A 12,651-nucleotide genomic window follows, 5' to 3' on the forward strand; every position below is an offset into this window, starting at 1 on the left:
GATGAGGGGTGGGCAGCAGGACCACCCCTCCTATGCCTGCTGCCTCCCTGCCTCTTCCTCTGGATTGTTGTCCTTTGTTTTAAACATGCACCCAAATGAAACACCTACTTGTGGAACATTTTGAAGGCTGATAAATACCTTCCATTACCAAGCACCAATTCCAATTACAGCTCATTGCACCTCTCGGGTGGCTAATAAAGCACCAAGATGTTCTGATGAATGTACAGCAAGTACCACTTTAGAATAGGATTGTGCCCACCCCAGTCCAGGTTGCATTTTGTCTTTACAAACCCTGTCCTCTTCGAGCCAAGCACAGTCTCTTGTGGGATGGCAGCTCCCCAGCAAGCTTGTGGCTTTCAGTGTGCCAGTGAAACAAGTGCTCTTCTGAAGCCCTTCATGTAAAGGATGCAAGTCAGAGTAAAGTGTGTGCCTCTACAGCAATCACTGTTTTAAATACTCTCTTATTACACAGGCACATGTCTCTGACTCAGCCCCACAAAGAGTATCCATAAGGTCGACAGCTTCTGCAGAGGTGCAGCAGAAACAAAGACAGTGTGAAGCTATTGATTGCTGAGGATAGAAAGAGCTGTATGTAAATAATTTGTCTAAATGACCAGTGTGGGGAGATGTGCTACCTGATTGCAAATATTTGCAAAGTTGTGAGCTTGAAGGTTAGAAAACATTGAGAGAAGTATATGGAAGTTAGCACAGAGAAAAAGCGGTAAGGATGAGGCGGGGGAAAATCAGTGTGGCAAGCAGGAAATTTCCATCATGTAAGCAAGATTTGCTTGTGATTTCCTGAGGGAGGCTGTGGGTTGCCCACTGGGATATATGGATTGGCACCCATCAATACCTTAGCAAATCCTTTAGGTCCATCTCTCGCAAAGGAAAAAAGGCAGAATGAAATTCAATCAGGTTTTTGTTCAGCTCCACTCTTTGGGCTGTAGAGCTGTTTCATACACAGACATGCATGTCATTGCCTGTGCATGCTACATACACATACCTAGAGAGGCTCACCCAGAGGCAGTGAAACCAGCCAAGGCTTTAAGCCCAGCATTTGTAGTCACGTTTCTCCTTGAAGTAAATGCTTCAGCAGTGACATAATTGAGGACTGTCCTGTCTGCTCAGCATATGTCTGCACCGGTCATTCATCCTATCAGACACTGCAGAGCATTAGTGGTTTCTTTAGACTCGCTTTCTCCTTCTGTCCTTCCTCTTGTGGCTAACCTTAATGGAGAGCTGGTAGCTAGAGGACTCCTCTAGGAAAACTCACACTATCTGAAGAGCTGACTATCTAAAGCAGTTCTATCTTACAACAAAAACAGTCAGATGTGTCCTACCGGGTGCTGGGTTTGTGAAATGGTCCCAGCGGGGCTCACGGGGATGGGATGTCTGACTGGCTGCAGGAAGGGGAGCAGAAGGCATCTAGCGATATCTGTGATGTCCACTTAGTGCTCAAGGGCTCTAATGGCATCTGGGAACCAACTAAGTTCCTGTGTTTGTGGGTTTGCTTATTTATTTACGCTTCTGGCTAAATGAAGTAGGGAGGAAGAATTTTAACACAATGGTTAGAATGCATGAGACTCCAGCCACTCTGTCCTTCTCAAGGGCACCTGGAAAACCTGATAGAGAATGGAGGAAACTTCAGTGCACAGAAAGTCTCAGGTGGGAAAATAGAGTAGAAGAGGATACAAGGCTTGATTCCTTTAAATTTAGCTTGTTTTGTAACAAAACCCCAGCTTTTTCTCTGCATGCCACACCACCGATCGACAGAGACACTTCAGGCAAGCATGGAACGGGCATGTCCAGGGCAACCTCCCCTATTTTAGGTCTCAGAAAGTTTAGCCATTAGCATCATATATTCAATGTGTCTCTGCAGTGGCCTAACTCATGGAAGCACAGGGGCAGGTTGGGGTTTGCATCTGCTGTGAAATACAGCTCTCCACTCAGCAGTGACAAAGCTGGCACAGCTTTCCCACCAGCATTGATGAGTTTAATCACATCATTAGAAGGTGTGACACTGCAGCCTCTGATGATGAGCTCTTTATTTCAACTCGGCTTGCAATGTGTTTGTGTGAGATGCCATCTGTGCCCACACTGCCTTCATTACGAGAGAAAGTGTATGAATCTTCTGAAGTTGTTCTATATTTCTGTGGTGTTTTCCTGATAGAGGGTGAGAACTTGTACCTGAAGGAAAGCACTGTCACCCAAAATGCTTAAACAGGTCAAATAAACCATAAGGAAGAGCACCACTGGGAACTGTCCCCAGCTGGCCTGCAGGAAGCTGGCTAGAAGGAACGATCCAGCTACTTTATTGCTGAAAGTTTTTCACCTTGCTAAAGCACTAAGGCCCCATCATCTAATCCAAAGTACTGTAAGTTTCCAGTAAAGCAAGAAACAGATTTCTATTTTAAACAGACATGATTTTTGTACGTCCATACAGCATTGCACATAAAAGTCTCTGGGTTAACTGCCCAGTTTTCAGATACAAAAGATACTATTAGGATGTGTGGGTGCAGATCTGAGCAACTAACCTTCCCCCTTAAAAACTTTATACTTGGCTATATATTTCTTTAGATGCCCCTTGATCAACCAAGAGGCAGCATGCTCACAGTGTTGCACTGCTACTTAACAAGATTCACAAATGACAAACAAGGCAGGAGCTGCCAGATCACGCATAAAGAAAGGAACTGCTGTGCTAGGAGGGGTTTAGACTGGGTATTAGGGAAAATTTCTTTACCAAAAGGGTGCTCAGGCATTGGAGCAGGTGGCCCAGGACAGTGGTGGAAGCACCGTCCTTGGAAGTGTTCACACACCATGTAGATGAGGCCCTTATGACATGGTTTAATGGTGGCCTTGACAGTGCTGGGGTAAAGGTTGGACTTGATGAACTTAAAGGTCTTTTCCAACCTAGCTGATTCTATGATGATTTTATATGGAGTTCCCATAGGCTGCACTGTTTTAGATTTCTGTCTGTATGCTGCTCAGTGAATCTGATGTTAACAAGAAATAGATTTCCAAACAATCTAGCCTAATGAATTTTGAATATTATTATGATTAATGCCAAGGCAGTTGAACTGATTATCCAGCATCCAGAAGCTAAGTAATGGAGCCTTATCTAAATCATGTATAGTCGTCATTCAGGGATGGCTCTGGCTGCAGACAAAGATGGAATATTAGTGGTTACCCAGAGGGGAGTCACTGTCAGGACAGAGAGAGAGACACAATGAAAGGGGAGATTATGAGATACCAATCTGAAAGCATTTAGCATAGAGTGATCACACATGCAAGTGCTTTATTGGTCCTATTTCCTAAGCTGCATTTCTCAGGCCATATTGAGATTTTGCTTTTACATCACTGGGTTAAGATTTATTAGGCAAAGCTCCTTCTGACTTTCTGAAGCCAGCAACTGAGCTGATTTTCATTCTCTGCATCGCCAAAAGAGCAGAATCCTGATGGACGCATTTCTTGCATCATGATGGTTTAACTTCACCTCTATCTGATTAGCTTTTGAGCTATTAAACACTTCTTGTAGTATTACCAGCTCACTGCAAAACGATAATGCAGATCAGTCATGGACAATTTCTGCTGGCACACGCAGTCTTTGCAGACTACAGATCCCCTTTGAAGTTGGAACCAGCTGACAGCCATGCTGTTTCATAGGTATTGCAGGTCTCTAAGCAGGCCTGTCCCAAAACATTGTGGTGCAAGAGTCTCCAGCCTTGTGGAGACAACTTGGTAAATCCATATGGTGACTGAGAAATTATCTGATGGCTGTAGTTTGAATAGGTTTAGGGGCCCTCCCAGCTTCTGCTGTAACCTGGGCAGTGGCTTGGAGAAAAGTGGTTTAGTTGTTTGCTTTTGAATAGCCCAGATGTGGTGCCCATGTTGTGGCTGTGATACAGAAGACCAGAGAAGCCACCATCTGCATGCACAGTTTCCCAGTGCCAATCCACAGCCTAGCAGTGGGACTCCTGGGAAGCTGCTGGGTCTCCCACCACTGAATCCATCCCCAGTGATACCACTTTACTCTGCTGTCTGAGATCCTAGCATGGGGTCCTGTTGTTCTGGACCACAGGAAGCTTTCAATAGGTGGCCCAGGGGATCAGGAGGCTGGTCAGCACTCCTTCACCTGCAAAGCTGCTCCTAACAACAGCAACTGTTATCACAGGGGTTTAGGACCTGATAGGACCTGATGGTGGCCTCACCACCCTCTTTACTAGGTGCTTTGCAAACTACAGCTGCTCTGCCTCCACACCTCCCCAGCTGCATGAAGCATGGCTGGGGTTTCCCACCGTTTATGTCCTGCTGTGGAGGTCATGGATTTTGGAGCATCCTCTTATATAAAAAAAAAAAGAGAATCTGTCCTTTGTTCCTCTGTAGGCTGGTTGTGCAGCCCCTTCCTAGCAGTGGGTGCTGCTGCTTTGAGTTCTGGGAAGAAGAGGGGTGATCTGTGGTAAGCAGCACACCAAATACATTATTGGCAAACATAATTAAAAATATATGCGTGATTACTCCTCTGTTTCCCTTTTCTTAAGCATCCTCTGCATTACCTCTGGCATTTCTAAATGGCAGATAATATAACTGAGAGGACTCCTGGGTACAGGCAGCTCTTAGAGCAGCAGTAATTTATCTCAGGCCGTTTTGAGGTAGCAGAATTTACCTCTAGCTACAGCCACCCCTCCATGTCTGCCCCCCCTTATTTGCATAAGTAATTGACAGCTTGTTAATGGCTCATTAGGAATGCTGAAAACCGTGGGATTAAAACACACTCAGTGGAGCAGAGAAGAGGGGAATGGGGAGAAGGGCCGCTGTCCCTGCTTGCGAATTACACCGCCATTCAAGATTACAGGTCATAAAGCAAGTAGGTTGTTAAATGAAGTAAGGAAAAACAATGTCAATGGCAGGCTTTATTTTTAGACTCATGTTTAAACACGGTGTGTGCATCTGGGGGGAACAAACAGTCCCTTGCCAAACATTCCTACTGACAGCAGGAAGGTCTCACCCCTTTCTCAGTTTCACGTTAACCCTGTCTGGTCAGTCTTTCCTGCTCCTGAGCAAGCCCATCTGGCTCCTTACATCACCTCATGACAGGGACATTTGGTTCCATTCCCAGTGCTCTCTCTGGGTAAGTTCAACCCATTCCCCTCTGGCAGCTGATGTCTGCCATCTCCCCAGCCCTGGGCAAGGCTGGATACCCAGCACAGCTGTAGGTAAGTAGGAGAAACAGCTACAGGCTGTTTTGTGATTCTGTCTATCTCCAAGACTCCTCTGTGCTCCCTTGCAAATTGCTGTAGGATGCCTTCAGTCGTAGCATGCAGGGGAGCAGGCAGCAAACCCCATGCTGCAGCACTGCCAAAGCCTGCAATGGAAGAGATGGTTGGTGTAGAAAGTGAGGGTTAGGAGAGGATCACATTGGCCATTCCCAGAAAGTGGAGCATACACATGCAGAGTGTTGTGTGGTGAGGACACAATAACTCAAGTAAGTTTGGCAGATGCTTTTTGCGGTTTGCTGACTCTTTTGAAGCTCATGTTCAGCACTGGCTTTGACAACAACAGCAACAGCAGAGGCAGAAGACCTGAAGGCAAGGACAGGGCTATGCCAAGAGCTTGTGGTGATGGCTTTTGAATCACTCAGAAGATGATCAGGCTGGGAGCTGGTACAGCCATAAAGCATGATACCTTTCAGTCAGGAGAGCACCTTGGGGATTTTTTGATGCCAGGGTAATTCCAGCAATGGTTCAGTCTCTGATAGAGCTACCGCCTTTCTTTCCAGACAAGCTAAAAAGAAGTTATAGATAAAGTACTGGGAATCTCATCCAGTTACAGCCTGAAGTTAAAGTCAGCTACTTCTGATGTAAACGACTTGGGTACTTAACAGCCTAGTAAGGTGACAGCTAAAACTATGAAGTGTGGGACAGCTGAGGCTCAGCAAAACTCAACCCTGTCTGACATGTCAGAGTCAATCCCTCTGCTTTGCAAAAGGTGCCCAGGAGTCTGTCAGGACTCACACAGGTGAAACGCAGGCACATCTGACAGGGAATGGTCTATCAGTGCTGCTGGATCCAGTAGTGAAGGTGGGGAAGAAGTGTCTCCTCCTGGATACCCAGCCATGAGCATGTAGTGCTCTTTGCCTTGCCCCTGAGCAGACACCTTCTCATGCCCCAAACTGATCTGACAAACTTCACCTCACACAGGTGTGATCTACAGCAGTTTTGCTTGTTGTTTGTTTTTCTCCAAGAGCTCAACTCAGCCAAACAGAGAAGCCTTTCCAGCTTTCTTGCTTGCATTGCTTTTATTCTTGCCCTTGGGTCCTCTCAGACCAGAATGCTGTCCAGAACTGCTGAGTAACACATCCTGCCCACAGCAAACATCTGGCTGCTGGGAAAGGTTCAGAGCTAAGTATCTTCCAGGGATGGCCCAGCTCCTAGAGCCGAGGACTAAAGGACATATGTTTTGGTGCAGCCCAGCCTGGGATGACAGCCAGGTCTGCAATTAGAGAGGTCCCAAGTCATCCCTACCTCTAGCAGCAGGAACAGAGACAGCAATCAGAGAATGTATGTCTTATCTCTAGGTCAAATGGATTGAGAGTTGGGTGGATTTTCCTGAAGAGAAACAGTGCGAAGGCCTCTAATACTGTTAGATGATTCTTTACAAACTCAAATGTCTCAGCTTCCTGCACCTAGAAGGGAAGTTCAAATAATGCTGCAACATATGAAGATACCTACAGTAGGTATTGTGACTTTCCCAAGGCAAGAGCAGGAGCAGAGTCTCCCTGAAGTATGCCAGGAATGGGGAGAAAGCTGTCAAATGACTTTGGAAAACAAATGTCAAATGATCAAGGAAAACAAAAGCACTGATTTGTTTTTTATTTTAATTTGAAGTTGGGAAAGAAATTGCACAAAAAGGAAAATAAAACATGGCCTTAGAGTATGACAGAGACCAAATTCTGTTCTTAACTGAGATCCATGAAGCAACATTCAGCTATGAGCATGGAGTGGACAGCCCTGGTGCTAGGATATGAGGTGGGAGGGGGGAAACAGGGCTGCCCACCAAGAGCTGCCTTTAACAGGTTAGCATCTGAATTCCTGCCAGTCCAAAGTTCTCATGAGGGTTTTTCAGCCCTTCAGTTTTGATTTCCATAGTATATCTGTTAGTGGCCCAAACCGCAGATACATTGCAGAGTCTTCACTGAACACTGCTGCTCCACTGCCTGTTGCTGTACTGTCAAACTCATTGGGGATAACATGTCATATTTCCCATCCTAATCAGCTGGATGTCATTCAGAAAGATGGGACAAGGAGAACTTTTTCCCCAGGCACCAGCTTTCCTTGGTAACAGGCAAACCTCAAGCCTTATAATACTGCTTGTACATAGCACTTATATAGCTTTACATCTTCAAAGTGCTGTACTAGTATTAAGTAATTATCTCACTCCCTAATGGCCATTAATGCTGGCCTTTCACGAACCTCCCCCAGCTCCCCAAGGGTCATATCTAATACAGCAATAAGCTGCTCAAAGCGGGTGGCTGGTTATCTTGGAAGTCTACAGGCTTGGATGTGTAATGAGACTGCAGAGCAGAGGCCAGGTGCCCTGGAGTATCAGAACCATGTGGCTGTAGACCAGGTCATGCACTTGGGAGTATCCATTAGAAAAGGATAGAAATGAGTAGGTGATATTATAGGTGACGCTTGAAATGGAGACAGAAGAAAGAAACTTTGGCTGCTCGGAGGATATGCACTGATTCTTCTATCTATTATCAGGATAGTACGGCAAACTGAAAGAGCAAAGCAGTGGGAATAACATGTCAATGTGGGCACGGGGAGTTGATCTAGGAAGAGAAAGTTAGAGAGCTAAAAATGTCAAGCAAAGCTAGACAGCCATGGCAATGAGATAAAGAGGCCAGTCTGCAGGTCTATGAAGCATTAAAATAACAAGGAGAAAAGGTTAGCTTGGCAGCATCATAGGATTTAGAGAGAAACAGAAGAGGATTTATTTGCCTTATTTGCTTGAAAACAAATCCCTCTTCCAGGTTGTGGATGTTGCAATGTCACTGTTTGAGGACATATTACCCTTAGGGGCATTCAGAAGATGAAGGTACATGATGGCTGGGCTCCGCCATCCCTGGCTACCAAGGGAAATGGAGGAAGATGGGGTAGGAAGATGACATGGCTGTCTTAGAAAAGGCTCAGAAGTAGCATGATCCTGCCAAACACCAGTCCTGCATGGTCACTTATTTGTAAAACCTGCCAGGCCCAGCTCTGAGCAAACAGGTTTGACTGACTGAAACAAACTTTCAGCTTCTCTCTAAAGGCATGGTAATGATTCTTTCAAAAGCCAAAGATATGCCACATAAACCGGCTTTGAAAAATTAAAACACAGAGCCATTAGTTTTTCAGCCTGATTTAATAGCATTATTTTGCTTTTATGGTTCTGGCAAATAGCTGGTCCCGTAAAAGGAGTGTGCGTCTGTGGGAATCAAGTGCAAGTCTACAGTGGCATAACACCACTCATAGCCACTACACATCGCGCAAAGGACTTCCATCACCCTGGACACACTCTGCTTCCTATGGCATCAGTAGCACAATCCCTCTGTGCTCAGCTCTAAATCATTTTGCTACATCAGCAAATAACAGTGAATGGCTCACTGCAGACCAGGAAGACTTGACTTAGTGTTCACTCACTGTACAGCTTCAGAGCAGGGCCTTTCCTTGCCTTCCTGCATCTGTTTCCTCGTCTGTGAAATGGGAATTTTAATCCTAAGCAGTTTGCGAGGGAAGCAGTAAGGGATAGTCAAAAGCAATGCTTTAAATGTAATAGTCAGCCTTATGTGCTAGGCTAGACACCGCAGTGGCTTTATGGTACAGTTTAATTGATGCCTGTTTTGCTTATAGCTAGTTAGTAAGTGTGAGACTTAACGTTTGCTCTCAAAAATGTGGCACCTTATTTGAGATGCGAAGAATACCCCTGCAAAGAATAACTATGAGCACAGCTGAGCCATATTTTGGGATCCACACGTTTCTAGGAATTGCTTGGGTTTGTTTTTGCCTCTGTGGTTTTTTTTCCCAAATTAATTTGATTATTAGTTATTATCAGATTAATTATTAGTAAAAGAAATGTCTCATGGGGCACACAGTGTTGGGAGAAATGCTTTGGCAGTCCTTGGACTCCACCATATGAGCTAAGGTGGGACTGTCATCACATCCTTAGGGCAACTGTTGACCGAATATGTCACTTTACTGGCAGTTCTTCACCAGGATGGTTCTAGAGGAGACCAAAGAAAGACCTCAACTTTAACTTATTAGAACTGAGATGGGACTGGTTTCTCAGCTCCGCTTTCAGGGCCACATCCTCAAGTGATGTAAATCAGGGCCCTCCCATTGAAGGAATGCTGCTGTAATACTGTTCGTGTTAGCTGAGGAGACCTGGTTCATAGGTTCGGAACTGCTGTAAGAAGACCTGTTCAAAAGGGAGTTAACTGTGCTCAATACATTGTACTGCCTGTAATCTCAAATGATCCTGCAAGATTCAGGATATTGCAAATGTAGAGAGCTTTACAAGTAATTATTTTGAGATTGCTGGAAAACTTAAAGGAGAACAAAATAAGCATTAGCACAAAACAGTTTTTGCAACAATCAGGTTTGATGGATGTCCTGGTCTGTTGATAACATTTCCTCAGAGCCCTTCACAAGAAGGGAAAACAACTTATAAAGCCGGGAATGCAGGAAGGAGCTAAAATAACAGCCATGATTTCAAAGGAACAAACAGAGAAAAGCATATTTCCATTCTCATTATGGGAGAACATTTTTGGGAGTTCAGAGCAGCAAGCTGGGAAAACACCACCAAGCCATCTCTAAACAGGACGTGTAGAGCTGCAATGAGCTTTTTATCTTCATGTATCACAGTTCTGAGCACTTGGGAAACAAAGATGTTCCTGAGACTTTTAAACCTCCTTCTCTTTTTTGAGGGAGGGTGTGTTTCAGACATAGATAGAAAAAGGGCTGTTCTGCAGACCTCTGAGTGTAACATTGCAAGCCTGAGTCCAAATTCTGTCAAACCCCAGCGAAGTCTGACTCCCACCCACTGTGCAGAAAGCCCGCTAAGGATCATACTCATTTCACACCCTATTCCAACACACCTCCCCTCTTGCTTCCAAGCACTGCAGTGTGTGTCTGTACTGACCCTTCCCTAGACTAGTTCTGCTTTAATCAGGCAAAGAAACCCGTGGCAGCTTGGGAAAACTGGCAGCTCAGAGGAGAACTTCTGTTTGTACAAGAAACAATCTCGTTATTTTCAATAGCTACACATGCTGGAAACCTAAATATCAGATACCTTCTCCCCTCATGCTTCATAGGGCCAGAGAGATTTCAGCCTGTGTGATTCAGTTGCGATGCTACAGAGTTATTAGCACTTGCTGGTCTGGAGTCCATAATGAGACAACACACCTTCCAAGCAGTGCCGCAAAAGCACTCTTTCTCATCATCACTAAACCCTCAGACACTTTGCCCTCAGCAGAAGCGAGTGCTGGAGACTTGCAGCTATCCTGCTTCCAGCACCGGCTGGTCTTATCAATTAGCTATTTCCCCACAGATGGTGCTTCTTATGTAGAAGGACAGAATAGAGAAAAACTTGTCCTGCTCAGAGGCACTTGTTTAGGCATCTCTAGTGAACCCAAAGGTAAATCCATATGCTTTGAAGCTGTCTGCATGTGTCCTGCAAACCTGCTGTATACCTGCTGGATTCATATGCCGTAGGAAAAGGGAGACTCTGGCTGAGAAAGTGTCTTTCCCTGACTTGGCATACCCCAATGGGACTTTGACCTTGGGCTCTTCCATCTCCAAACTCTCCAAAGGGGCTGGCTTTCCTTCCTCCATTAAATACTGGGCATATACCTGCCTATAAGAGCCCATTCTTTACAAACAGACCGCCTTTTTGCAGTGCGGTCCTGCAGTCATTTACATATCCAAAGCACTCTTTGAAAGGGCCTGTAGCACAATTTTCTGAGCACAAAGTCTTTCACGCCGTTAGGTGATGTGCAGATGCCTGTGCATGGCTTTTAGGAAACCTTACTGAAAAGGGATGAACCTCACACTGCGTTTCTGGTGCGTGCCTCAGAGGCCCTGCAAAACTCGGTGCAATACTTGGCTGTTTCTTGTCTTGCCTCCTGGTTCATCAGACTGTGGGGTTGGAGTAGGCTGCTGGCGTTTTGTCATATGATTTCTTTACAAGCCCATTTTGGGAGGAGAGGACATCATTTATCTTGATACATTTCCCTCCCTATCCATCATGTTAACCAGGTGGGATTGGCGGGTGAGCCCCTGGGCGGATGGGGAGGCAGTAGCCAGCCCAGCATTTTTTAACAGCTCTTTGTTGATGGAGCTCACAGGGAGGCCCTGAGTTTCTCACCACATCACGTCAGGGCTGACCCCTTCCTCAGGGCTCTCATCACTCAGATTTCCTTGTGCCTTTGCCCTTACCCAGGTTGGAGGACACACCATGCTGCCTATCCGCTGGATGCCCCCGGAGAGCATCATGTACAGGAAGTTCACAACAGAGAGTGATGTTTGGAGCTTCGGGGTGATCCTCTGGGAGATCTTCACGTATGGGAAGCAGCCATGGTTTCAGCTCTCAAACACAGAGGTACAACAGTGCTAACACACCTCAGCTGGAAACTGCTTTTTACCATCTCTCCTTTCCAGATTGCTTGCAAAACAGTTCATGGTGGTCGTCCATAGTGAAGCCATGGGAGAAGGGCTGTTATGTCCATTTAAGAGCTAGGGAAACTGAGGTATGAAGGAATTAAAGGGCTCTGCCAAAGCCATGTACTGGCTCATCCTCAGTCTCTCCCTTCTACGTTCCTGACATACCTCCACAACAACCACATCTGATAAACGATTTGGGTGTTGCCAGAACTGGGGCTACTCAAATTGGTGCTGGGATCTAAGTTATTGTCATGCCCTGAATTTCCTTTAGAGCTGAGGCTTTTACTACAGTGTTCAGTTTGTGAGAAAGTGTTTGAAGCCTCTTACACGTATGTGGCACTTTTCTGTGGGGCTTTTTGACATGGGGATATCTGTTATATTATCTATTATATATATCTCTCTATTCCAGTTCACTAAAGGTGGAACACAAGGAGCTGGTTTGTCCTTGCTTTTTCTTTGAATAGCAAAAGTTGCAGCCCATCAATATAGGGCTGCACTATAAAAATGTTGAGGGAAGGCTGGCTGGGATTAGCAGGGTGTCAGAGCTGAGGTTTGAAGCACATCAGCAGAAATGCATTGGAAGATTTTTGCTCGGAATAGCAGGGGGTATTATAGAGAGGAACAAGCTGCATTACATAGCAGTGTGTGGGAACCTTGCACATTTTTATCCTACTGTGTATCTAATGGATTTCAGAAATTTCACCTTTTGTAATGAGAAATGTGCATTTTCTGCTTTCTGGCTATAGATCCCTTAATTAAGTGAGTTGCAGAAATGGCAAATCCAAGGTGTTGCTTTACAGCTCTAATACTTGCCCATTCGTGTGCTCAATGGGGCCTGACTGTATATCCCAAAGTAGCACACGCAAACATTTTAGAGACACAAACAATGGAATCGACAGCGACAGAAGTTATTTGTCACACCATTTAATGAGCTGCTCTTGCATTTACC

At 45.4% G+C, this 12,651-nt stretch overlaps 1 protein-coding gene across 1 annotated transcript in view; it reads left to right on the plus strand.

Annotated features, from left to right (window-relative positions):
* NTRK3 (neurotrophic tyrosine kinase, receptor, type 3) overlaps positions 1 to 12,651 on the plus strand; it is a gene marked incomplete at its 5' end in the record, with an annotated part of 172,639 nt that overhangs the window by 157,600 nt on the left and 2,388 nt on the right. Inside the window, one exon of the mRNA XM_010021778.1 lies at positions 11,482 to 11,640. Within this exon, the coding sequence (XP_010020080.1) occupies positions 11,482 to 11,640 (159 nt within the window). The remainder of the gene's footprint in view (positions 1 to 11,481; positions 11,641 to 12,651) is intronic.

Source organism: Nestor notabilis, unplaced genomic scaffold (assembly GCF_000696875.1).
Source record: "Nestor notabilis isolate BGI_N333 unplaced genomic scaffold, ASM69687v1 scaffold4209, whole genome shotgun sequence".
NCBI lineage: Eukaryota > Metazoa > Chordata > Aves > Psittaciformes > Psittacidae > Nestor > Nestor notabilis.